The sequence below is a fragment of the Lissotriton vulgaris genome, chromosome 9 (genome assembly GCF_964263255.1).
Source record: "Lissotriton vulgaris chromosome 9, aLisVul1.2, whole genome shotgun sequence".
NCBI classification, from domain to species: domain Eukaryota; kingdom Metazoa; phylum Chordata; class Amphibia; order Caudata; family Salamandridae; genus Lissotriton; species Lissotriton vulgaris.
In genome coordinates this window covers 155,914,523-155,941,826 of record NC_141697.1, presented here as the reverse complement: position 1 = coordinate 155,941,826, position 27,304 = coordinate 155,914,523, and the positions used below count along the sequence as shown (strand labels likewise).

The following is a 27,304-nucleotide window of genomic DNA, read 5'->3' as shown; positions in this document are numbered from 1 at the left end:
AATAACCCCCGTCCCTTATCCAACAGGGAAGGGTTATTATGGCTAAGTAGTAAAAACCTATTTCAAGCATGGAAGCCCCGAAATGTTGGTTTGAATGTCAAATTTGACATATCCAAAGCAAGACCTTAAATTGTGTGTATTTTAAAAAGTGGGCTAATGCAGCTTTATGAGAAATCCAGAGTCTTCATATTGACTGTTGTGTATGACAACATGATTATTTATATTAACAATTATCTGGAGGGGTTGGGTGATTTCGTCCGGTTATATATTTCAAAGTATGGGATCACTTATCCCACTTCTGCCAAATTCATTGCTAATTTAGGTAGTCTACCTTGCTCAGGGAGAAGTAGAATTCAATTGACAGATTGTGAAGGAAAATATTTTTTTAAAGAAGCACATGATGGCCTGAAAGAGAATTAAAACGTGATGGAGAGAATTTTGTCTTATTTCCAAATGTTATTAGCTTAACAAGAGGCACCAATCAAGGACTTAAGATACTATGAAATTACATCATAGCCCTAAATTGTGCATAAATGACTGAGGGAACCGCTTTGCAGTTATTGTGTAGAACATACATAATTGTTATATCTAAAAAAAATGACAGTAAAAGAGAATGAGTGCTTACGAAACATAAACATATTCAAACAACACTTTAATAGTCTTGGACCCCATTGGGAAGCAGAAGGGTGAAATCGTAGACATAAAATATGACACCAGTTTCCAAAACTATATCACTGAAAGGTATGACAGCAATGTGGAAAGAGAAGATTTCTTAAATAAGTTTGGTTCAGAGACGCTTAAAAGGCTTCTCAGCTGTTTCGTCCTGTGTAAGCTACAAGGTTTTCTGACCAAGCATTACCTGTTGCTTCACTGACAACAAGACAGGCTCAAGCATTTCAGGATTTTTGTAACTGTCTCCTCCTTGCTGTAGGCACGCTCATTTCTGGAAACACCAGCAAACATTTTGGCTACCAGTCTCACAATCTCCTTGCTCGGGGATTCCTCATGTAAAGCAGTCAAACTGGGTGCCAAAGTCCATATCATCACTCTCTGTGCTCCTCATTTACATTCAGAATGCTGTACACAGTCTTCGTCATTAGGATTCACATTTGAGGAAAGGAAAGCCTCCACCTGTTTAATTAACACCCCAGGTCTGCCAACAGCAAGCGAACCTGTCAGTTTCAGATTAAATGCCTCTTCATTTTCCAGGCCTCCAAGCCTGTCCTACAGCTGAATTAATAATACTAGAGCACTCTGCTGAAATTCAACAGGTTTGCTGTTGACATCCCGTTGTTGAATGTGAAAGTCCTCCATAACAAACTATCTTGCTCCGCTTTCTGCAGTGCCTCTTTAGTCATGAGAATACTTGATGATATGAATTTGAGTGCAATTCCATAGCATTAATCTTGAATTAAAAATGATCAAATTGTTTGCAGTCTGTCAATGGATGTTGCGATAGTCGTTTTCCCTATAAATAAGTCTACCAAAAAGTCACCTTTCCTTAGGTCGCTTGACATTTTAACCTCTGGTGATTGTGGAAGAGACACAAGGGGGCGCTGTGCCTGCCTCCCTGCCCCCTGGCTGGGCTTGCTTCCCTGCCCCCTGGCTGGGCTTGCTTCCCTGCCCCCTGGCTGGGCTTGCTTCCCTGCCCCCTGGCTGGGCTTGCTTCCCTGCCCCCTGGCTGGGCTTGCTTCCCTGCCCCCTGGCTGGGCTTGCTTCCCTGCCCCCTGGCTGGGCTTGCTTCCCTGCCCCCTGGCTGGGCTTGCTTCCCTGCCCCCTGGCTGGGCTTGCTTCCCTGCCCCCTGGCTGGGCTTGCTTCCCTGCCCCCTGGCTGGGCTTGCTTCCCTGCCCCCTGGCTGGGCTTGCTTCCCTGCCCCCTGGCTTGGCTTGCTTCCCTGCCCCCTGGCTTGGCTTGCTTCCCTGTCCCCTAGCTTGGCTTGCTTCCCTGCCCCTTCGCTTTTCTTGCTCTCCTAGGTGTGGGTGTGTGTGGCTCTGGGTGTGTGGGTGGGTGTGTGTGGCTCTGGGTGTGGGTGTGTGTGGCTCTGGGTGTGGGTGTGTGTGGCTCTGGGTGTGTGGATGTGTGGCTCTGGGTGTGTGGATGTGTGGCTCTGGGTGTGTGGATGTGGGTGTGTGGATGTGGGGGTGTGTGGATGTGGGTGTGTGTGGCTCTGGGTGTGTGGGTGTATGTGGCTCTGGGTGTGTGGGTGGCTCTGGGTGTGTGGGTGGCTCTGGGTGTGTGGGTGGCTCTGGGTGGGTGTGTGGGTGGCTCTGGGTGGGTGTGTGGGTGGCTCTGGGTGTGTGTGTGGGTGGCTCTGGGTGTGTGTGTGTGGGTGGCTCTGGGTGTGTGTGTGTGGGTGGCTCTGGGTGTGTGTGGCTCTGGGTGTGTGTGTGTGTGGTAGTAATTACGGTCTGCTGAGCTCATCCAGTAGGGTACAATAAGTCTTAAATTTGCGAGAGATTAAGCTGTTGACAATGTAAATTTATTTTTCTGACTTTTCTGCCTTCTTTATTTATATGACAATGCCATTTATTTATCTGTTTTCAAAATCAACACATAAATAAAAATGTTGTCATTTACAATGCCAATAGCTCTAACTTTTGCAAAGGCGAAACTGTTGCATTGTAAATGCTTGTTTGTTGTTGCCATAGTTGATTAATGGTCATCATGACACTCGAGACTTGCAAAGTCTCCCCTTCCTTCCCCACCACTCCAATCAACACCGGTAATGTAATAAATAGCACATACACATACCTGCTTATATAGGCAGCTTGCCCCTGCTACCTAGCTTTGTAGTGCAAAGTAACAGGTGCTACGATTCCCTAACTCCAGGCAATCATCTAAGTCCGTGGCAGGTACTTGCTGCTGTACGATTTGTTTGCAGTCAGTAAGCCGCAGGTTAAGATCCGTCTAGACAGACTCTCTTCATTCCAATGTCGAGTAGCATTGTGCTAGGCAATACTTCAGCCTGTTAGTGTGGCACAATGCTAATACTTAAACGTTGCGCATTTTAAACTATCTACCACTTCTCAGCACAGAGAAAGGCTGGACCCGTTTTGGGACCAGCAGGTTGCATATAATTCGAATAAGTGCTAACTGACCAAACTATTTTTCTAGGACCTTTTAAGGAAGGACGGTACCTACATTTTGCATCAAAATGTGTAGGTTGATAGATGCTTAGTATCCATCCTGCAGTTTGGAAACTCAATAATCAACGAAGCCGCCCCACTGCAACTGAAGAGAGTCTCCACCAAGAACTCGAACCCTTGGTATGATGGCAGACTCAATGAAGACGGGCGTGCTATGCGAATGGCAGAGCGCACCTGGAGATCTGACCCCTCATCACTGCATCTCAAAACGCTTAAGAACAAGAGAAATGCCTATTTAGGAAAATCAAGCTCGCGAAATCTGACTTCTTTAGCCTCCAGCTGGACCAAGCAAAAAACCGACCAAGAAAACTGTTCGAACTAGTCAAAACTCAAACCAAGACGCAACCCTTACAATCAAGCAGCACAACAAGCGATATCCCACACTGTGAAGACTTTTCTGCCTTCTTTAAGTCAAAGACCGACAACATAAGTGACCTCCTCAATGATGTAAGCCGATACCCCAGCCACATCAGAATGTCTAACACTCGACCTAAAAATAAAGCATCATGGACGTCCTTCAACACCTACTCTGAAGAAGCAATACACAAACTGCTCGGCACCTTGAAGCCCTCTAATCACCTCACAGACCCCCTACCTGCTAATGCTGTAAAAGACTTCATCCCCAGATCCTCCCACTCTGGACTAAAATCATTAACAGCTCCCTTCAACAAGGTCTCATCCCAGACTCCCTCAAGGTGGGGCAAGTCACGCCTATACTCAAGAAACCTACAGCTGACCCAAACAATTACCGCCCTATCACCAATATCCCCACCTTGGCCAAACTGCTGGAAAAATGTGTTGACCAGTTTGACCTCCTCAACCCTCATCAATCAGGCTGCCGAGCGAAACATAGCACGGAAACGGCTATGACGCACATAATTGATGACGCCCTCCAAATCCTCGATCGCAATGATTCCTGCCTCCTCATCCTTCTTGATCTCTCCTCAGCATTTGACACGGTCAAACATGAGAACCTACTGGAGCTGCTAAACACTAGAATGGGTTTATCTGGGACTGTTCTCAAATGGTTCACTTCCTTCCTACATAACCGGTCTCAGAAGTTCAAGAACAACAATGTGCTGTCCTCACCTGTGCCAGTAGATTTAGGCGTCCCACAAGGATCTTCCCTTTCCCCCACATTGTTCAACCTCGTCATGGAACCATTCGCCACCTTGCTCCAAGCATCCAAGGTATACTTCCATATGTGCGCCGATGACACTCCACTGTACCTAAAGCTACAATCCCCGGAAGATATCAAACTTCTGAACTCCACACTTAGAAACACCCAATCGTGGTTGGCCGATAATCACCTCAAACTAAATGCTCTGAAAACTGAGTTCCTTCTGATCTCACCTCCTGCGAAAATTACCACCACCCAAATCTGGCTCAATCACCTAACAGCACTCAATGTCCAACCCACCATCGTGGATTCTGCGAAATCCTTAGGCATCACACTTGACGCCAAGCTCAACATGCAACAGTACATTAGCAAAGCAACAAAAGGAGCTAATTTCCAAATCAACACATTGAGGAAACTTAAACCCTTCTTCCCAGCCAAGGACTTCCAAACTGCTGTACAAGCCCTAGTCATCCCCCGCATAGACTATGGAATTGTGGCCCTCAGCAGACTCCCTCTATCAACAACCGCAACCCCTAAGAGCCTCCTTGAACGCTGCCGCGAGACTCCTTACTGGCTCAAGAAAACACTCTCATATATCCCCTGACTTAAAATCGCTGAAATGGCTGCCTTTCTAAGCCAGAATACAGCTGAAAATTGCAGTTATGACACACTCGGCCTTACACCACAAGGCACCCAACTACCTCACTCAAAAGTTGACTATATCAGGAGGCTCGAAATCCAATAGAAGCACAAAAAGTCTTCTCCTGAAACCTCGTTGATTCCGGAAGGAAAAAACATACAAACGCTCCTTCTCAGGAATGGCACCCAGGATTTGGAATGCACTCCCTCCGGAAACCAGGCTCATCTCCTCCACTGCATTATTCAAGAAAGAGGTGAAAGCCATCCTTATGGCCAAGTTCACCTGAACTTTATTGTTGTTGGATCAGAGACTTTGCACCACTTTTGTATCATTGGATACCTGATTGTCTATTGGTATTATATTTTTACATGATTGCGATCCTATTATGCTACCACTTACTACCGACTACTATATTGTACCCATTAGTTTTTTGAATCACCCTCTTGATGCCCCTACCCCTTGTTCTCTGTAATTCTAAGAAAGTGGTATAAGCCATCCCTATAGCCAAAGTTCATCTGAACTCTATTGTAGCTGGACCAAAGACTTTGCGCTGTCTTATATTACTGGTTACTTGATTGTTTATTGGTATTTTATCTGTACATGACTACTATCCTATTATGCTATTGACTATTATATTGTACCCAATAGTCTGTTTAGTCCCCCTCCTGTTGCCCCTACCCCCTGTATGTTAAGCGCTCTGATATCTGCAAAGATCCTGTTCGCGCTATATAAAACTTTGAACAATAAGGTCTTTTTATATCAGTACTGACCCCGCTCGCTTTTCCATTGGGAAGCAGTTGCCCCTGCTGCTAAGTTTGTGTTAGTTTGAAAGGAAGCATGAGTTCTGGGGACTTTTTTTTTTTTCTTTTTTCATATGTAGGGATATGACCAATTGCTATATGGTCTGTGTCGAGTTGACCACTTAGTTTACTTCTGTAGGGGTCGACCTCCTTGTGTACAGCATGTTAACCCCTTCGATGCTGATGACGAGCTCAGCTCGTCATCAGCCACGGTGGTCGTGTGCGGATGACGAGCTGAGCACGTCATGTAACGCGGCTTTTGGAAAAAAGCCGTGTAGCGCAAAAATAACCCCCGCACGCATGTGGTTAAGAACCAACTAACTGTAAATGAGGGTCTTACAGTTGAATTCCAGTTGCATGAATTTACAGTACCATTGGACCAAGGTCAACTATGTCTGCGTAGTAAACAACCACAAATTAATTTGTTTCTGTTAGTGAAAAATCACACTCGTCCGCAAAACCGTTTCTCTTATGCCAACCACACTTGATTATAAGGAGTAATGATTCTCTGATGTAGGGAGACCTGACTAGTATGCAGATGCGTATTCTTGAAGGTAAAAAAAACACTTATTTACAGAAAATTATTAGTTTGTGAAACTCGGTCTTGAATTATGACAGGCAACCTGAGCACTTTCCGGCGACTGGGGCCTGTGTTTTTGAATGAAACCTTTAGCAGTGATGTAGCGGGCAATCCTGGCTCTTCTAATCCATATATTGAAGGTTGGTTGTGCCATTTCAGTTCTTAAGTTAACATCTCGTGTCCTTTGTTTGAGGTCCTAGAAGATTCTGGCGTTTTTGTTTATTTTTCCCTTGGCAAATTATGCTTATCCACAGACGCTGGTTGGGGTGGGAAATATTTAAATATGGACTTTGGCATGCTGCCTCAAAGTAGCCCAGTACTTGAGGCGCTTACCTTTTGGGTTTATTACACATTGAGACTGATACTTTTTCTGTAATTTTAATGTGAAAAAAGATGCAAATTGAGACGCGTGAAAGTGATATTATTAGCTATTCGCTGACCAACTAGCATGGAACCATAGCAGGATCTGCTTGGCTCAGGCTACCAATAATAAAACATCTAGTATGGATTTTAAGCTATTTTTGTCTGGAAAATGCACAGACTGGTTAATACTGATGAATAAACCATTTTTCCTATGCATTCTTTTAAACCAGTGTTTTTAGGTCTCGCCTAGCTATCGCTGAAACGATGCTTTGCGAGATATTTAGTGGGGCCTCTGAAAGTGCTCCCAAACAGGCAGGTCGGGTACAGTGCATGTGCGCCGGGCGAACGCACCATTTGTTAGCCTCCGTGATAACTTTCACGCCCGCTTTGATGTTCTCAGTGAGCCTCGCGGCCACTGAGAACTTCAAAGCGGCCGCGAAAGTGATCACAAACTGGTACAGCTGTGCTCCTTGCATTCCCCCCTCCCCTTTAGCCCATTCCTTTCAACAACATCACTTTACACTTTGCAGTAGACCTTTTTCTAAGTCACGACCTCTAAACTTAATATAGACAGATGCTGCATTAGTCTTCCCTTGATATCTGTGTCCTTCACAAGGGCTTTGATTTCACCCTTTATATACACATTTCCAACCTGCAGGCTCATTTGTTGTGATGCGACACCCAGCTCACTACCACTTTCTCAGTGATGTCACTCCCAGTCTCCGGGTCCCTTGTTTTGATGTAACAGCTGTCAGCCACTTGTGCCTTTAATTTCAGTTTCTAGAACCATGATCCAACTGATGGAGTTAACGTTTCTAAACTATGCGCACCCCTTACAGCTTTTGAGGCACAGTAATGTGATATGGTTTCTTTCTAATAAACAGCACCACATTTTACATGTTTACACCTCGTCTTATCAAAAGGAGTACATATTATGTTCTGTGTCTGAAAGGGTCAAAGGGCTGGCATGCTGTCAGTAGATGGTATATTGTTTGTATTTTAGTATATTGTATACTTTGCTCAAAATTTGCAAAAGGCTAGTATAATTATGGCATTTTACTCCACATAAAGCAAAACTTGTTGTGCCAGCCCTTCCAGCTTTTCACATGTAATATCACGGTATCTCCTCCTTTTGCTAAACGGCCATTTGGATACTGTGATTTATTTTAAATATATGTTTGTGAAAGTGCTTAGCTGACAGGATTGAGGTTTCTAAATGTATTTATATTTTAGAAGACATGCCCAACCATTGGAATTTTTATATAAGAAACTATTTTTGGAAATAAACACACACTATAAACACACACTGTTGATTGCATTTACAGTTTATTTCCAATACATACTTCGGACTGTGCTTAGCTGGCATGATAGTGTGATAGGAATTTATTTATACTTAAGAATAAAACGTACTCAGCCAATGGAATATTTAATGGGGAAACACAGTTTTTTACTAGGATTGTTTTTGTTTATTGAATTAGGACTTGCTGGGCAAATTATTAGCGTCTCAGCCCATACAGCTTAAACACATTGGCTAAACCAATAACTATAGCTAAACACTTTTTTAGGCCCCAAATGCGAGACCTATTGGCTTTGCGTGCCGCACCTTTCCATTGAGTGTCTGTTTAGGGCACGGTTTTTAGTCTCTCCTTTTCTGGCCAAAGCGGACTAAGCAGTTTCTTTAAGTGAGTCAGTAATTAGCACATTAAAAGCCAGAATGCTTTATCTTCGAGGCAAGGCTATTCAGTGTAAGACACACAACCTTGGCCCCGTGCTCACGGCCCACCTTCTCTTCCCAGTCCCAGTTGAGACGTGGTACATTTAGCTCGCATGTAGCCGGTCACTTGCAAGAGCTGCACACCAGCCGTCCAGTGTGCACCCTCCTGTGTTACCTGTCCTGTGTGTGCAACAGTATGTGTGCAGCGTCATGAGTGCATGGTCCTGTGTGCAGCATCCTGTGTACCTTCCTTTGTGCATGGTCCTGCGTGCACTACCCTGAATGCACCACCTCTGCACTGTCGTATGTGTACTGCCCTGTGTGCACGTCCCGTGTGCACTGCCCTGAATGCACCACCTCTGTGCACTGTCCTACCCTGTGTGCACTATCCCCACTGATAACAAAACCTCGCTATTGTGTTCAATCTCGGGGGGGGGGGGGGGGCTACTGTGGCAGGGCGATGCGAAAGTGCTTCCGTCTGTGGTACTCCATGCCCCCACAGTTGGCAACACTCCACAGGCACTTACAATATATCCAACATACAACCACACACACACAACCAACCACACACACAACCAACCACACACACAACTGCGCGCACACAACTGCGCGCACACAACTGCGCGCACACAACTGCGCGCACACAACTGCGCGCACACAACTGCGCGCGCACAACGGCGCGCACACAACGGCGCGCACACACACAACGGCGCGCACACACACAACGGCGCGCACACACACAACCGCACGCACACTCACAACCGCACGCACACTCCCAACCACCACACACTCCCAACTCCCAACCACCACACACTCCCAACCACCACACACTCCCAACCACCACACACTCCCAACCACCACACACTCCCAACCACCACACACTCCCAACCACCACACACTCCCAACCACCACACACTCCCAACCACCACACACTCCCAACCACCACACACTCCCAACCACCACACACTCCCAACCACCACACACTCCCAACCACCACACACTCCCAACCACCACACACTCCCAACCACCACACACTCCCAACCACCACACACTCCCAACCACCACACACTCCCAACCACCACACACTCCCAACCACCACACACTCCCAACCACCACACACTCCCAACCACCACACACTCCCAACCACCACACACTCACAACCACCACACACTCACAACCACCACACACTCACAACCACCACACACTCACAACCACCACACACTCACAACCACCACACACTCACAACCACCACACACTCACAACCACCACACACTCACAACCACCACACACTCCCACACACAACCACATGCACACACCCACGCACACCTATGCAACTGCACTCTCAACCACCGCACTCTCAACCACACACCACTACAGTCAGTGCACGCTTTCACAGGGCACAAACCCCACCAGCCCTCAGTGCACGCTTTCACAGGGCACACACACCACCAGCCCTCAGTGCACGCTTTCACAGGGCACACACACCACCAGCCCTCAGTGCACGCTTTCACAGGGCACACACACCACCAGCCCTCGGGGCACGATTGCACAGGGCACACACAGCACCAGCCGTCAGTGCACGCTTTCACCAGGCACACACACACCACCAGCCGTCAGTGCATGCTTTCACCAGGCACACACACACACACCACCACCAGCCGTCAGTGCACGCTTTCACCAGGCACACACACACACACACCACCAGCCGTCAGTGCACGCTTTCACCAGGCACACACACACCACCAGCCGTCAGTGCACGCTTTCACCAGGACCACACACACCACCAGCCGTCAGTGCCCGCTTTCACCAGGACCACACACACCACCAGCCGTCAGTGCACGCTTTCACCAGGCACACACACCACCAGCCATCAGTGCACACATCAATTGTTAACGCATCCACAATTAACTATTGTAGCAATCGCAGTATGGCGCACTTTACTTTTAAACATCATCTAAAGCGCAGCATGCCACCATTGCTACAAAAACAAATACTTTATTTGGCCTGCAATTTATAGACTTTTGTTGCAATTGGATTTGCAATATTTAGCAGTGCCAATAGCTCACACTTAATGCGAAACCTATTGCATTGCAAATGCTTGTTTTATTTGATACGTTGTAATTTGCATATAGCGGTTAGGTCGATATTGGTCTGTCTCACCATTTTTCATGACCTGATGTATGTGATTTTTCCTTTTCACCTTTGCCTCAGGAGTGAACTCTTCCTCCCAAGCAGTAGTTTTCAACTTCCTAGTTTTATGACACTTGGTTCCTACTTGGTGTTGCCATTGTTGTACCCATGAGTGGTTATCTCTGGCCCTCTTCTCCCATCTTGTTCATTGGTGTTCAGAAATTTACACTTTTCCTCCGGTTGTTCATTTTTCTTAGCTGAATAAAAGTTACCTTCTCGTCTTCATGGGGCCATGTGTCAGTCGTTTAGAGTTCTCCTTTCTTTACTAGTCTCTATTTAAAGACCTGCAGGTGTTTTTCTTGTTGTTTTGATTCAGTCCCCATATTAACTTTCCCACCAGCTTTATTTTTGGGATTTTATTTATTCATTGCACACTGAGAAAAGAAATCTTTTTGTGGCTTATTTCTTTCTTTCTTTGCTCTCATCTGCCATATATTTGAGGGCCATGTATACACTCTTTTCCTACTGGTCCCGCCTGCTGCTTTTTTTCGTTAACAAGTCTGGTTTTACAGATTGGATAAAAAATAGTGTGTATATATGTATATGTATGTGTGTGTATATATAGATTATCTAAAGTTTCTGGAGATTTTTTCCACTGCGATCTGAATTACAAATTTTAGGTTGGACTTGTGCCTATTAGCAGAATGTCAGACATTTTAATAAAACTATGTAAAGACCAGTACCTCTTTTGCAGTTAAATGGTGTATTGATTTGATTCATTTATATATTTTTTGCATGTCTTAGCACAGCATTAGTTTATTGGGGAATGCATTTTGTATTTTTGCTCTGCAGTCTTGCTTTACTAATAGCAAATTTCCAACATTTGATCTATTCAGAACTTTTGAGCATGCTGTCTTAGCGGCAGGGACCGATTTCCGCTCCGATCGACTGTGGGAAATGTATATAAATTGGGAAAATGAACAAGGAAACCTCAAGGAGGTTACAGTGCTATATGAGCGCATTCTCAATATTCCAACACAGCTTTACAGCCATCATTTCACAAGGTAAGACGTCACAACTGCACAAGTTTGAGACATAATGTTTACTTCAGGAATTCTCTGTCTATTTTTTTATCACCTTTTGTAAATGAACACCAGGGTGTCCTCTGTTCTTTTGAATCTCGATGCTACCAAAAAATTAATTTTATTTCACAAGTCTATTATGGTCCCCATTGTGTTCCGAACAAAACAGAGATCCACCTTGAAGGAGGTTCAAAAGAGTGCGTTACCTATCTTGGTAGGGCGCACACAGTGTGTGCTTAAATACCCCTCACACACCAAAAGGGCCCTTGGTGTCATGCTTCAACTCAGCGTCGCTCAAGATAACGCCATCCCGCGAAATGGCGTTATCTTGAGCGAGGCTGAGTTGTCTACTTCAATACAGTGGCAACCCCCTTCCCACCCTTTAAAAGGGTCATGGAGCATTGCCTCCTACATTTTCTCACGTACATTTTAGAAATACCAATTGGGTACTGTATAAAGTGCATGATATTTTGCATATTTTCACTATTCTGTATATAGCACACTATTTAATTCACATCTTGATAGTAACATAGTGCGTACAGAAGAGATCATTCCCAGTCCTGATGAAGAAGCCTTGATGCTTTGAAACATGTCGACTTGATCAGGAGTATCTGCACATTGCACGCAGAACATCTCAGAACCACCCCTTTTAATAGCACCAGGCTCAATGACCTAATACTTTTTTAAGTCCACATGACCATGTCCTTTTTATCTTGCTCCTCGCATACACTTTTGAACCTTCCTCTCACTACCCCACACCACACATAGTACTGCAATATCAGTGCTCCAGCGTAGTCGCAGGTTGAAGCGCACCACGTCCCGCAGCGGGATGGGAAGACCCCTATGATGAAGCATGACACAAAGGGCCCTTTTGGTGTGTGAGGGGTATTCAAGCAAACACTGTGTAAGCCCTACCAAGATAGGGAACACACTCTTTTGAACCTCCTTCAAGGTTAATCTCTTTGTTTTGTTTAGATTTCTAGAGGAGGACTTATCCACCTCCAGTGTCCACGCTAGACACTACCTCTTCACTCCCTAATCTTGTTTTCTGTAACCATTGTGTTCCACCATTAGATACCTCTAAAAATGTATTTCTTTCACATTTGTAAAAATTAATTTACTATTTTCATTTCCAGCTTTTAGAGAATATAATGTTTTGTTTATAGCACCATCCGTGCTGGTCTTAAGGTTACATTTGTGATTTTTATTTTATTTTTTTAATATAAAATTGAAAATCCCACATAATGCTCTAGTTTCTTCAGAAACTAAAACCTGCCAAACTTTCCCTTGCTCCCATTTTCATCTGGAGGTAAAGTTTTTTGGGTGACAACCTTAGCAAGTTTGTGAAGTGGTAGAGTTAACTACTTTCATAAAACATAAGAGGTAGAATTACTATTTTACTGTCCCCATTGTTTAGGACTAAATCTTAAAAATTAATTATTAGACTATTTTGGTTAGCTGGATTACAATAACTGCAGTGCTTTACTGGACTTTTGGGACATTGTGCAGATTTTTTCCCAAATTATAACCTTATCCATTCACTCATTTTGTTGGTACTTATGGTAGTGATATTGCGGTTGCCTTTTTTTCTCAACTTCAATTACTTTAAATATTGAAATCAACAGGGCCCCCTGAGAGATTCTGGGCTTGATGACCTTGAATAATTCTTCAGCATATTGTTGTAAATAGCATTTTCCTTCCATTTATTTTTAATGTCGGTAATGTGTGAGAGTCTAAGACAGACAACTTTCTCACTAATGTTGCAATTAAGTTTCATGCGCCATCTATAAAAAAGTTTTTTAGGTGAAAACAGGACCTCACGTGAGAAATAGGAGAGTGTCAGAGATTATTTGCAGTAATATTAGTGAGCTGCAGCTGTTACAATTTTGAAAACACACATCACTATCCTTAAATATCAGATGTAAACGCAGTTAGAATTTGGACCAGTGTGACTGTGCACTGTCAGTGTGTAGTGTAGTTCCTATATTCCCAATAGGCTCTGCGCATTGGAATAACATAAACGATAGTTTAGATGTAGGACTGAGGTCGACTAGGTCTCTATTGAATGTTAAACTTAATTGTGTGTGCCAGCTAGCTCAGAGGCCACTAGAAACTTTCTAGAGTAAACAAGGGGTTTAGCTTTCCTGAATAGACAAGAAGGGATTAGCTTCTGACAACCATATCACATGACAACTTTGTTCCCCCTGCAATAAGGAATATATCTCTAGAGTCGCGGAAACAATAGATAGCTATTTTACTCAGCCAATCGTGCATGCTTCGTTTCACCAGAGATGCAGAGAAATAGAGAGACGGGCGTTTTCAATAAAAGGGTTATTTATTGAGCAGTCTTCTTTCTCGTGCAATAGAAATGAATTGCCACAATTGCAATACTTGTTATAAAGTAAAGTGTGTACAGTAAAAGGAGTATTATGAAATAATACTGTAAAAGCATTTATATGGTTTCTAAGCCATAAGATACTTAAAAAGGATCAAATACATGATAAAATAATGACTAAACGTACTCAACTGGTGTTTCTAAGATACGCCTACCCCAGTGTACCTAACCTAAGCCTAGTACAGGAAAGGAGTAGATGAGTTACAGTTTTTGCCAATAATCTGAATCAAGAATTCTCTATGGGTCTAATCAGTGCCGTATCTTAGGTATAGAATGAAGGAGGTCTTGTATCTCTCTCAGGACTCGATCTCCCAGAAACCCGCAAGGGTATCAGGGAAACACCGGAGCTGGATTTCTCTGCAAGAGAAAAGACCGTCTCTCTCAGTGCGTCAGCAGGGAGGGTCGGCTTCCTTCGGCACTCGCATCACCAGGGCGTCGGGCAAGTAGATAGCCGATTCTGCTCCAAACCACCGTGTGTTGCTTAAGGCAAATGTTGGTATATTTATACCTGGAAGGTGCCGAGTTTGACGTAAGGTTGGACATAAGACGTCACTAAGAACTGGCAGTTCTTTCAGGACTCTCAGGAGTTCTAGGACAAATCAAAACAGAAGCAGGGGGAATTCCCGGGCTGCTGGAGGCTTGGTTTGTTTAAGAACGCGTTGTACTTTCTAGGAGTCTATGGGAGTAGCCTTGCCGTATTTGGACTGCATTGGCTCTGACTTAATATGGATAGGATTCTTATGCCTTTATAAGGATATGATTTTTTATAACCACATAAGGGCATAAATCGGGAATATCTAATTAGGGTCCTAGATACATTCACAACAAGTGACCCGGCCAAAGAGGGCATGACCGAGTTGAAACTGTATCATAAATTCAAAGCTGTTCTGAACAAGGGCCCCGAAAAAACGTTTCGCCCCGGGCCCCCAAAATCCTTAAAACGTCCCTGCAAAGATGATTTCATTCTTGTTGGTATTCAACTTCAGTTTGTCTTCATTGTGGGTGATTTCAGTCATGCAGACATTGAACTTGATCTGGGTACTGGACTTCTTCCCTGTGAGGGAGAGAATGAGTTGCTTGTCTTTGGCATAGGAGAGGACATTGTGCTTCTTTGCTCCCAGGACCGTCACAAACGGAGCCCCCCCATTGGGAGCGCCTTGACTTGTCCCCAAGTCCACCCGCTACCCCTGTTGCCTGTTTCTAGACACCCCCCCTCTCCTTCAGTATAGTGCGCAAAGCAGCCAACCTATCAGCACCTCCGCACCCGGACACTCCAGGGCAGGCAAAGACTAACTGCTGGTAGTTCTTTGGGCCTTTGCCCCTTACCACCTTAAGTCCTAAGGGGACTCCCGGAAACCTATTGCAAGTAACTGTTTACAGTTTTTTTTGTCAAATATTTTTATTAACATTTTTGTTTTGGTATCATATGGCAGTACATGTATATTTGATTTGTTTCGTACATTTTTAGGTCGAGCTGATGTGGCATTCATGCGAAGCATGAATGCATCAGCTCGACAACTTATGCTGCCCGTATTTAGGAGAGCGGACAGCTATCAGACGCGCGCTTTCCCATTGTCAGATTTCACCTCGGGAGCGCGCGTCTGATAGCTGCGCATGCGCGGTGCAAGCCCTGGCTCTCACACAGACACAGGCAGCCCCCACCCCTCTGCATGCACGCACGCGCACACACAGGCGCAAGCCCTCGCTCACACACAGACACAGGCAGCCCCCACCCCTCTGCATGCACGCACACACACACAGGCGCGCGCATGCACACGCAGGCACACTATCCCCTGCCTCGCATTTTCTCAATCACACACAGTCACGCATGCGCACACACATGCACACGCACGCACACATGCATACACACACAGGCCTTCACATTAGCCCTGGCCCCCCCTCCCCTCCCACTCCCACTCCCCTCCCACTCACCGGGCTCTTTCGGCGTGTTCCGTGTCTCCTCTTCAGCGCTGGTCGGAGTCGGCCGGCTTCACTGCTTCCTCGGCGGCGGCGGGCGGAACTTCCTGCTGGATTGCAGGCCCCGCCCCCGTCTCGGCCAAAAGTGCCTGACTTCCGGTTTTCACGGAGCAGGGCTGCGGCGGTGATTTCGAATGCTCTACGTTATTGAATGGACGCAATTTACAGCACATCGTCACAATTGACGACGTCAAGCACGTAGACACCGGTGCAAGGTCACGCAGGGGGTCAAGAAACGTAACTCCATTTTGTAAAACCGGTAACCTAGCAACATACAGGAAGCACATCGGAACTCTTCCGTTAAATAAATATAAGTACTAACAAAGCTGAATTACTCATCAGTGACACGCACACTGCGTGTCATTTTGGCAAACCATTAGTGACGCACACAAGGTGTCATTCCGGAAAACATTACCTCATCAGTGACACACACACTGCGTGTCATTTCGACAAACCATCTGTGACACTTGTTTTTACAGCGTTCCATAAGTAAGGTTAACAACCCCCCACATACACACACACACAGACACAGCCCATTGCATGCAGTTTATAAACGTAGCCCTTTGCATGCTGCTGTAAAGTAGGTTTATAAACTACACAGGGGAGGTGGGGTTGATTGACTGCATCTTGGAAGACCTTGTTTACCTCACTTTTAGGAAGGAAGCTGACTCGTGGTATCACAGAAATGTAAATATCGGGGTCACCACCAGCCCGAAGCATAGTTTTTTTGTGGCAAGATTTCAACTGGAGGCGTTCTGGTTACTCGCAGCAGGTGCATTAGCCGACAGAATTTTCTCTTGGCACGTTTCTCGCTGGATCGGCGTGACATCAACCTGTGCGTTGATTGGGTGCAATTTATCCGTGTAGTGCTGCAGGCTGCAATTTCGAGAGATGCCCCCTCTAGATAAACCTACCATATGGGTGGTTAATCTGTAATGCTGTGGACGTGACATCCTCCACCTGGCTGAGAGATGTCTCTCCTCAGTTGTAAAAAAAGAGAGATTACAAGTCAGCCAACGGTGCTTGCAGTATTATGCACACTCCTGCACAGAGAGGGCTCTCGAAGCTTGCGGCGCGCTGTTGCAAGGGCCCTGCGACCTCAAGGCGCTTTGCTAAGCCAGCCACCCGGCCATTAACATGCAGGTTGTCCAAGGTCCAGCGTGGTGAGGCAGGCAATCCGCTGTCATCCAGCTGTTACCATTCAAGAGGCACTTGCCGCAGCGGCGTAAGTGCACTTCAGCACAGGAAGTTATCTCCAAGGCCAGGCCAGGCAAACAGGATAAGCACACTCGAGTCTGCGAATAGTGCCTCTCACTCTGCCTCCGTCCCAAGAAGTCCCCTTTTTAGATACACCCTGGCAAGACTTTTTATTTTAAAGGCTTTATGCTTCTTAATAAGTTCCTTCCGTTTATAAATGTCTTTATTTTCATGTCCTTCTGTGAAACCTCTTGCCAGAGTGGCACCATTTTGAAAATCCGCTGTGAGTTATTTTTTCCAAAGGTCTGACTTTCTTCTCTTTTGCCTGACTTGTTGCGGACTCTCCCCAGCCCCACTAGCATCTCAGAGGTCTCCTTGATAGGACTTTACATGGTTTAGTACCTCTTCACCCTCTTTTTACGGTTCACTGTTAATGCAATAGGTCTCGCATTATTAAAGTTTAAGCTATTGGCATTGTAAATGACAATGCCTTTTATTTGTTTGCATCGGTGCATAAACAAGCACTTTGTACTTATAGTCTATGCTTATGAGAAGCAAGGCTGGCAGTCTCTTTTACTGCCAGCCTTGCTCAGTGTAAGCATGGACTATACATTCAAAGTGCATGTTTATGCACCGATTGCAGATTTTAAAAACAAATGAATAAAAGACATTGTCATTTACAATGCCAATAGCTCAAACTTTAATAATGCGAGACCTATTGCATTGTAAATGCTTGTTAGCATTTGTTATCAGTTTGTCCAGGATGGCCTCTGCTTTTTACACAGTATAACAGTTTAAATATACATTATCACATTATAGTGCTTTCCTTCATACATGTAAATATATGTTCCTTTGGACTATCGGCTTACTAACTACCGTTATAGGTTCTTAACTGTTAACTGGGGTGTTCAAATAGGGTGGTATTCATGAGATCTGAGATTTGCGGGTCAGGCGGGGCATCAGGGCCGCGTTGCCTTGCGACCATGATTGTATTTAAGTTCTTATGTTTGTGACCCATCCCGCTGTCTCAGCATTTTCTGCTGACCAGCTTAGTATAGGGTTGAGTTGTCATTCGCTATTACACACTTGTGGGTGTTTGGGGAGTTTTGTTTGTGTCTATGATCTGGATCTGAGTTTGAGAAACTGAGGGGGTTTGAGATGGTGTACTTTGGTCGCCTCGTGCTGTCTGATGTTTGAATTGGTGTAAGAGTAGAGTCCAATTCGTGGATATGTGGCGTTTGTGTATTCCTTTCAATTCCTCATCCCTGATTGCCTCCTCTTCTGCTGGTGCCAATTTGCCTACTGATCCCATCCAGGCTGCCATTGGGGGTACTGTTGGAGCCCCCCTAGTGCATAGCTGTTCCTCTTTTAGCTAGTAATATTGCTAGTGACGCAAAGCGTACTTTTCTTTGTGTTGTGTCCGCCTTTGGAATACTCAGTGTGTAGGCCTCCCACGTGTTAATGTCCGATAGACCTGTGAGTTCCCTCAATGTTTCATGGATAGTATTCCAATATGTTTGTATTGTAGGACATGTCCAAAACATGTGCTGGAAGTGTCTGCGTCTGATGATTGGCATTTGGGGCATAGGAACTGTGTGGTTGGATAATATCGCTGGAGAATTGTATGTTTTTGAACTGCGAGTTGCGGATACCCTTTTGGGGGTATTCGAGTGCTTTCTACTATTCTTTGTCGTGTAATGGCCACCTGATTTCCTCCTCCCAGGTTTCACGCAGTATAGTCAATGGTTTATGTAGAAGTTCTCGTATGACTTTATAGTCAGGTGACTAAGTACCAGCCTGCCCCCATATGCATGAATGACCGGATGAGTTGTGGGTTTGCCTCCTGCCAGGTCATAATATGGGAGGTAACTTGCTATGATGCTATGATCTGTCTATGGAGTAAGAATTGTCCGGGGCGGGGGGTGGGTTTAATTGTCCATCCTCAAATAGGGATTCTATCTCTGTCAGTGAGTGCTCCGTCCATACTTGTAGCATACGAGTGGTATAGTATGTCTCTCGTCTGGGCAATCCTATCAAAGATAACAGAGGAGAGTAGAAGGGGGTCCCTGTGGACAAGCGATATATCCTCTGCATGCATTTACGAGCCATCAACACCTGTATTGGGTATGTGCGCCGCGGTTTTGTGCCTGGTAGTAGCAATCGACCGATCTACGGTATAGGGCTTGTCGCTGTGTCTTGCCTTTGTGTTGACCCGCTATCCAGTAGGATAGCCACTGGAGTTGCGCTGCCAAGAACTTTGTAAGATTTACAGCACATTAACCCCTTCCGTGCGGCCGCGATTTTCCCCGTGTGTGGCCGCCGGACGAACACGGGCGGGCCATGACGAACCCCAGCCTTAATCAGCACACGAGCACCGTAGTGCATGACGGCTGGGGTTTGTCACCAGCATGGAAGGGGTTAACACCATTCGCTGCCTGCTCGTCCTGCTAAAAGGCATTTTTTAATATTGTAATTTTTATTCTGTGTGAATGTTTATAAACTAGGGGACGGTAAAAATTACCTGTGCCCGCTGATAGTTTTTAAGCTTTGTTATCCTCTAATACACCACTTACCCGCACTTTAAAAAACATCCTCACATGTCGCTGCTTAGCTTGAATCACCCGACATTTGCATTTTCCCCATCTGCACCATTTTGGTTAGCGCGCTAGTGGTTGGGCGGTTGCACACTCCTCCCTATTTAGGAAGGGTGATGCGCCAGCAATGCTGCCTGCCTTACTTCAGAACAGGGCAGATTGTTATTCCAGGGAACAACTCCTTCATATAGGTGAGAGGGATGTCCGAGTGATACGAGTTGCAATGGTCAATAATAATGCTGCTACTACTGCTGAACAGCCCAAAGATGTATTAAAGTGTGGTCTGTTAACAGCCGGTCTCTGATGAGGAGGTGTCTAATCTGCTGGAGTGCATGGACTTAAACGCTCCATTTTTAACAGAAACCTGCACTCGCACCGATTCTTCAGTGCAGTTTGGCTTTGCATGACAAGAAGGCTATAAGATCTTTCACAAACCAAGGCCCTCCGGGAGGGGTTGGGGGGGGTTTCGGGATAATCTTTAAAGAAAAATGGGACTTCAGTCCAATACACGTCAATGAGGTGGAAGGTATAGAACTATTAGGCTTCTCATTGCAAGAGGAAGATTATTAACTGGAGTTATCTGTAATAGACCCCCAGGTTCAATCACCAAATATCAAGCCCTGTTCGACACCCTCGCTGAATTGACCCTAGCCCATTCAAGAACGGTTATACTAGGGGATTTTAATCTCTGGGACAATGGGAACCCAGAACCCCATTTGAAAGAACTGAGGCAAATCTGTGAAAGCCTTAGCTTAAACCAATTAGTACATCAGCCTACCCATCTAGGAGGGCATGTTCTCGATCTATTGTTTGCCAACCGGAATCAGGCGGAGGTGATGTATGTACTGTCTCAAAGCTGGACTGATCATTCCCTAATCCATTTTAGGATACTACTGCCTAGATCAATGAACAAGGTGAATCAGCCAATGATCTATCGTAAGGGTAGAGAATGGGCCAAGTTAGTAAGAAATGGAGCTTCCCCAACTTTTCCTGACCAGAACCTTTTTGCACGTAATGACTCGGTTGAAGATAATTATCTAACCTACTGTAACTTTATTACCGATTCCCTAGATATGATTGCCCCGGTGAAAAGATTGAAGAACAAAGAAACCTTCAGGCCCCTGGTATAATGAGGAGCTGATACTAATTCAGAAAAAATGCCGGCAGGCCGAAAGAAAATGGAGAAGGTCCTATGTCGAGTCAGATAAAAAAAGAGCTGAAACTAATACAGGCTCTGTACAAGAAAACTATTGTTAGGTCCAAAGCAGAATTTTATGGTAAATCTATCCTGCGAACATCTAATGGTACTAAAGCGCTTTTTAGTATCATAAAGGACCTATATAATCCAGTCTGTATGGGTAATAAGGTGGTCGCAACTCAAAAATTATGCGACTACATTGCTGCCCATTTTGATGAGAAGATCCTCAAAATCATAGGGGACCTTAACCCTAGTAACAGCAGCAGTTTGGATGAATCATCCGCGACTCCAGTTGAAAAGCTACGTACAGAAATGTGTTATAACCGTCAGCTGCCCACCCTAGCGTATTTTCAACCTCTCACTGAGGACGCAATTTATAGCCTTTTCCAAAGTGTATCCTCTGGCTCCCCTATGGACTCCCACCCACACAGGAGTTCCAACAAGAACTGTTTCCCTGGCTGTGACAGATTTGCTGTCAGTCACTGGAAGAAGGAATGGTTCCAGAAATTTGGAAACAGGCAGTGGTGACTCAGCTGCTGAAAAAAATGTCCCTGGACCCCACAAACCCAATGAACTTCAGACCTATTTCTCTCCTCCCATACCCGGTAAAGATTCTGGAGAAGGCAGTTAGTAAAGCTCTGTCTCTATACCTAGAAGAAAATCATTTGCTAGACAAGGACCAGTTTGGGTTCCGACCAGGACACGGAACTGAAACGGCGCTAGTAACCGTATTAGACAATTTAAGAATGCGAGCCGACAATGGTAATTCATCCGTTCTAGTGTTACTAGATATGTCAGCCGCATTCGACGCAGTGCACCATACTCTATTACTGGAAAGATTGGAGAATATAGGTGTGAAAGGACGGGCACTGAAGTGGCTGCAATCTTATCTGAAGGGTAGACAACCGGTCATGACTATTACTCTATTCATGTCTGCTAAGACCCCGGTGCGCCATGGGGTGCCACAAGGCTCTGCAATAAGCCCTATTTTGTTTAATGTGTACCTGCAACCCCTGATCCCCATTATCAAGTCCTTTGGAATTGACTTAGTTCTGTGGTTCCCAAACTGTGCGCCGCGGCGCCCTGGTGCGCCGTTATCAGGAGCCAGGTGCGCCACGCATGATCTGGGAAAGGAAGTGTGAAAGTCACACTAAAGAATGTGTCACTTTCGCCTCCGTGATGAATAGGTTGCTCTGCCCCTAGTCTCTGCCTTTCTGAAGCAGAGCATCACGGCAGCCAGCGGGGTGGGTGGGGAGGTCAATCAACTCTTTCAGCTGCTGATGAGCTGTGAAAGAGATGCTGGTCAGTGGCAGAAAGGAAGGTGTTGCAGCACAGGAGGGGGGTCATGCTCCTTGTGGAGTAATGAGCACCTTCGGTTATTTAGATGCAAATAGCATTGAAAGAGTAAATTAAACAATTGTTTTCATTTTTTTCCCCTCAATTTTTTTATAGAGCAAACCCAACCCAAACATATTGGATTGCTTTACATGAGCATCAATAACATTTCATAAGGACATGTTCCTTTTTTAGATACGGAGAGATTAAGTGATTTGCCCAGGATCACAGGATGTTGAGCCAAAGCCAGAATCAAACCTAATTCCTCAGTTCCAAAGTGGGTAGCTCTGACTTCAAGCTCCATCTTCTCCCCTCCTCTACCCATGCTCAGGACCTGTCCAGGGAGTACACTCTTAATATCTATGTCATACATCTGTGGTTCCCAAAGTGTGCGATGCGGTACCCTGGTGCGCCATGAAAGGAAGCCAGGGGCGCCGCACCGCTGTGCAGGATGTGGGTCTGAAAAAAATATATAATTATCCTCAAAATGTAGTGAAACTGTGAGCTGCCAATTTTGGAGCTGGGGAACCGGGTTCGACCCTAGACGTCAGCTCAGAATCCGGTGTCATTCTGGGCAAATCAATTAATCTCCCAGCGCCTACAAAAACAGAATACATGAATGTATCCTTGTGTAATGTGACTGGTGCTCTTCTGGTCGGGTGCAGGGTCAGGGGCCTGGTGGAGAGTGTTGGGTGGGTGGGTGCAGGGTGGGGGGCCTGGTGGAGAGCGTTGGGTGGGTGCAGGTTCAGGGGCCTGGCGGAGAGCATTGGGTGCGTGCAGGGTGAGAGGCCAGTTGGAGGGCTTTGGGTGGGCGCCTTATGCCCTGATGCAGCCGCACTCTGCCAGCTTCTGTCTTTGCCTTACTTCTCGTTGAGGGGTAGTCACTCGTGACCCCTGCATGTTGGAGAGTGTGAGGGGAGAAGGGTGCAAGGGAGAGGGGAGAAAGGGTGCTAGACAGTGGGAAGAAGGTTGCAAGGCAGAGGGGAGAAGTTTCAAGGCAGAGGGGAGAAGGGTTCAAGGCAGAGGGGAGAAGTTTCAAGGCAGAGGGGAGAAGTTTCAAGGCAGAGGGGAGAAGGGTTCAAGGCAGAGGGGAGAAGGGTTCAAGGCAGAGGGGAGAAGGGTTCAAAGCAGAGGGGAGAAGAGTGCAAGGCAGAGGGGAGAAGGGTGCAAGGCAGAGGGGAGAAGGGTGCAACGAGGAGGGGGAGAAGGGTGCAAGACAGGGGAGAAGGGTGCAATGCAGAGAGCAGAAGGGTGCAAGGCAGAGGGCAGAAGGGTGCAAGGCAGAGGGCAGAAGGGTGCAAGGCAGAGGGCAGAAGGGTGCAAGGTAGAGGGCAGAAGGGTGCAAGGTAGAAAAGGGTGCAAGGCTGAGGTGAAGTAGGGTACAAGGGGAAGGGAGAGAAGGGTGCAAGGTGGAGGGGGAGAAGGGTGTAAGGCAGAGGGGAAAGGGTGCACGGCAGAGGGGAGAAGGTGCACGGCAGAGGGGAGAAGGTGCACGGCAGAGGGGAGAAGGTGCACGGCAGAGGGGAGAAGGTGCACGGCAGAGGGGAGAAGGTGCACGGCAGAGGGGAGAAGGAGAAGGTGCACGGCAGAGGGGAGAGGGAGAAGGTGCACGGCAGAGGGGAGAGGGAGAAGGTGCACGGCAGAGGGGAGAGGGAGAAGGTGCACGGCAGAGGGGAGAGGGAGAAGGTGCACGGCAGAGGGGAGAGGGAGAAGGTGCACGGCAGAGGGGAGAGGGAGAAGGTGCACGGCAGAGGGGAGAGGGAGAAGGTGCACGGCAGAGGGGAGAGGGAGAAGGTGCACGGCAGAGGGGAGAGGGAGAAGGTGCACGGCAGAGGGGAGAGGGAGAAGGTGCACGGCAGAGGGGAGAGGGAGAAGGTGCACGGCAGAGGGGAGAGGGAGAAGGTGCACGGCAGAGGGGAGAGGGAGAAGGTGCACGGCAGAGGGGAGAGGGAGAAGGTGCACGGCAGAGGGGAGAGGGAGAAGGTGCACGGCAGAGGGGAGAGGGAGAAGGTGCACGGCAGAGGGGAGAAGGTGCACGGCAGAGGGGAGAAGGTGCACGGCAGAGGGGAGAAGGTGCACGGCAGAGGGGAGAAGGTGCACGGCAGAGGGGAGAAGGGTGCAAGGGGGATGGTGATGAAGTTAAAAATTTGCCACCCCCGAAAACATTTCTGCGGATACCCATGATCAGAGCCCACCTCACGTAAACTTCTTGTAACGCCACAGAGCTCCTTGAGCCTTTCTCTAGCCTGGTTACTTTTAGTGCGAGTGCTTTATACTACTCTATGTATGCATTGAGATGTACTTTATAAGATCTTTGTGATTGCAAATAAAGTTTTATGACGGTGATGGCTACTCTCTGAATCCTTCATCACGTCTAGGCTTGATTCTTCATGTAGACCAGTGGTTCCCAAAGGGTGCGTCGCGGCACCCCGGTGTGTGGGTAAAAAAATTGTGGGGAGCCACGGCCAACTGCCAATTAGGTCAAGGGAGCCACAGGACAAAAAAGTTTGGGAACCACTGACTTAGTTAATTACGTGGACAACACCCAATTGGTATTCTCCCTGGAAGGGGATCAGGCAGTAACTATGGATATCTTCCAGGAGTGTAGGCAACAGACCTCCAGCTGGCCCAGGACTAACTCATTACAATTTAATGGTGAAAAACCGAGGTTGTGTACTGTGCCACGGCCAAAATGTCTCGCCGTTGGAGTTTCGACTCACCGCCAAGGATAATCCACTGGTTCCAGCCAAAACAGTGCACAACCTAGGGGTTATGGTAGATGACAACCTTCAGATGAAGTCCCAAGCCAATAAAACAGTCAGCATTTGTTTTTCCTTGATCACAACACTTTGCCAGATTCTCCCACTACTGCCTAGTGATTCCATATCTCTCGTAGTGAGGGGTATTTTTCTGAGCAGACTGGATTATTTCAACTCTTTGTACCTGGGAGCTCCACAATCCGTGTTGTTGACATTGCAGAGTTCAGTCCATAGCAGCAAAACTAGTGCTAAATAGGCAGCGTAGATCTTCAACGACGCTGGCCTTAAGGGACCTTCATTGGCTCCATATTAAGGAGAGAATCCAGTTTGTCTCTTTGTGTTGTATTCAGAGCAGCACATGGTCTGGGCCCAGTACATCTGCAGGAAAAACTTACCTGTTAAAACCCCTGGAGAAACCTTCGCTCCTCCAATGCAAACCTGTTCAATATTACCAGATTTAAGAAAACCAGGATGGGAGGCAGAGCTTTTGGAGTAGCAGCCGCTCACCTCTGGAATAGCCTGCCCAGAGTATCAGACAATCTAACTCCCTGTCTCTCTTTAGAAAAAGCCTTCCCAAGGAATGAGTAATACATCTGGCATATACGATGTTCGAGGCATATGGGCGGCAGATCACACAAGTGCATAGATCGCCATCTGGTGGTGGGCCCGGATGATTACACTTTGTTGTCCTGGAAGAGTCTTTGTATGGTAGATGACTCCTCCTCTGGAGCATAATGCGAATGGGCATAGACTCCATCTTCAGATTGTTTTTTTCCGCCATCTGGCTTGGATGTGTTTGTCGCTCGGTCCCGTTATCGATCTCCTTTCGACGCCCATTCCTTGATTTCTGCCGACTGTACCGTTTTTGATCGTGCTTTCCTTCATACTCGCTTTGAAAAATCCTGCACTTCTAGATTCCAGCGATCGTCTGGGATGTTGGGCCCAACTGCGCAAATGGGTCTTCGGCTCATGGAAAGAACACCCTTCCAGACGTGCCCTCAGTGTGGACACAAATTTCCCCACACTGATCTACATGAGGTGGGCAATCTGTGCTTGTCCCCAGAGCACGAGAGCTGAGATTGCCAGGCCTGCGCTTCGTCCCGGTCCAAGAAAACTATCAGGGACCGTCGAGCTCGAAGAGTCATGGCGCAATACTCTTCATCAACACCAGATCTCATCATAGACGAAACTCCAGTCGATCTAGAGTCTGAAGAACAACAGCAGAAAGACGTTGTCTGTTCCGAAGCAGAGGATTCAGCTTCTGGAGCCGAAGAACAATCGGGCGATGATGATCCCATTCCAGCTGGTCAACAGGTCGTGAGTACAAACGTCGACCCTGCTCACACCCCTATACCGGGCCAGGCTTCGGGTCCAGGTGCACACCGATTACAAACTTTCGACGCCCCGCCTTCGGGCCCGGCAACGAAAACTCTCAAGAAGCCTCTAGGCGACTCAGGCTCGAGTCAGTCTGTCGGTCCCGAGAAACAAAAAGTCCTTAAACCAAAACTAACTTCGGCACCAAAGCAAACCTCGGTACCCAAATTAGTCGAGCCAAAAACAAGCTCTGAACCAAAACCAATTTCCACACCGAAAGCTACGAACCGAAAACAACTCCGGTACTAGAACCAATCCAACCAAAGGCCACTTCGGCACTGAAACACACTTCGGCACCTAAAGTCGTCAACCCGAAACACAGTTCGGAACCAAAAACTCCAGATCCGAACAAAAAACATGAGCCGATGAAAGCTTCTAACCACAAGTCTTCGGAACCGAAACCAAAATCCGCTCCAAAGACTGTAATAGACGCTGCTAAACCTTCTAAACAACTGGCCCCAAGCAAGACAAGTTGGTGCCGAAAAAGGATGCTTCTACAGAAGTGCTTTTTCATCTAGATCCAAAACAAAAGACTTCTTATTCATCCGAAGACTGGACGTCATGTGTCCAGTCTTTGAATGAATCTCTCAAAAAGCATGCTCAAACTTCTCCTATCAGGGTACCTTCACCACTTCCACAGGTACCAGACTTTGACATTTCCCCTGCACATTCACCATTCATCCCATACAGCCCTTCACCAGCAGATGATGAGGATGATTACGTGGGGGGGGGGGAATAGAAGATAAGCAACCCCTAGATGACCCAGATAATTTTCCTAGAACATCAGATGATCCTTGGGAAGATTACAATGCACCAGATGCCCCTGATCTACCACAAGATGATGCATACCCTTCTAGGCCATCTCCTCCAGATGACACTATAGGATTCACACAACTAAT

The 27,304-nt window shown here is 46.5% G+C and overlaps 1 protein-coding gene across 2 annotated transcripts in view; it reads left to right on the top strand.

Annotated features, from left to right (window-relative positions):
* The window catches only part of PRPF39 (pre-mRNA processing factor 39), a 508,214-nt gene that overhangs the window by 197,072 nt on the left and 283,838 nt on the right, over positions 1-27,304 (top strand). For both annotated transcript variants that reach the window (XM_086937261.1, XM_086937262.1), the window contains one exon: positions 11,391-11,558. In XM_086937261.1, the coding sequence (XP_086793387.1) occupies positions 11,391-11,558 (168 nt within the window). The remainder of the gene's footprint in view (positions 1-11,390; positions 11,559-27,304) is intronic.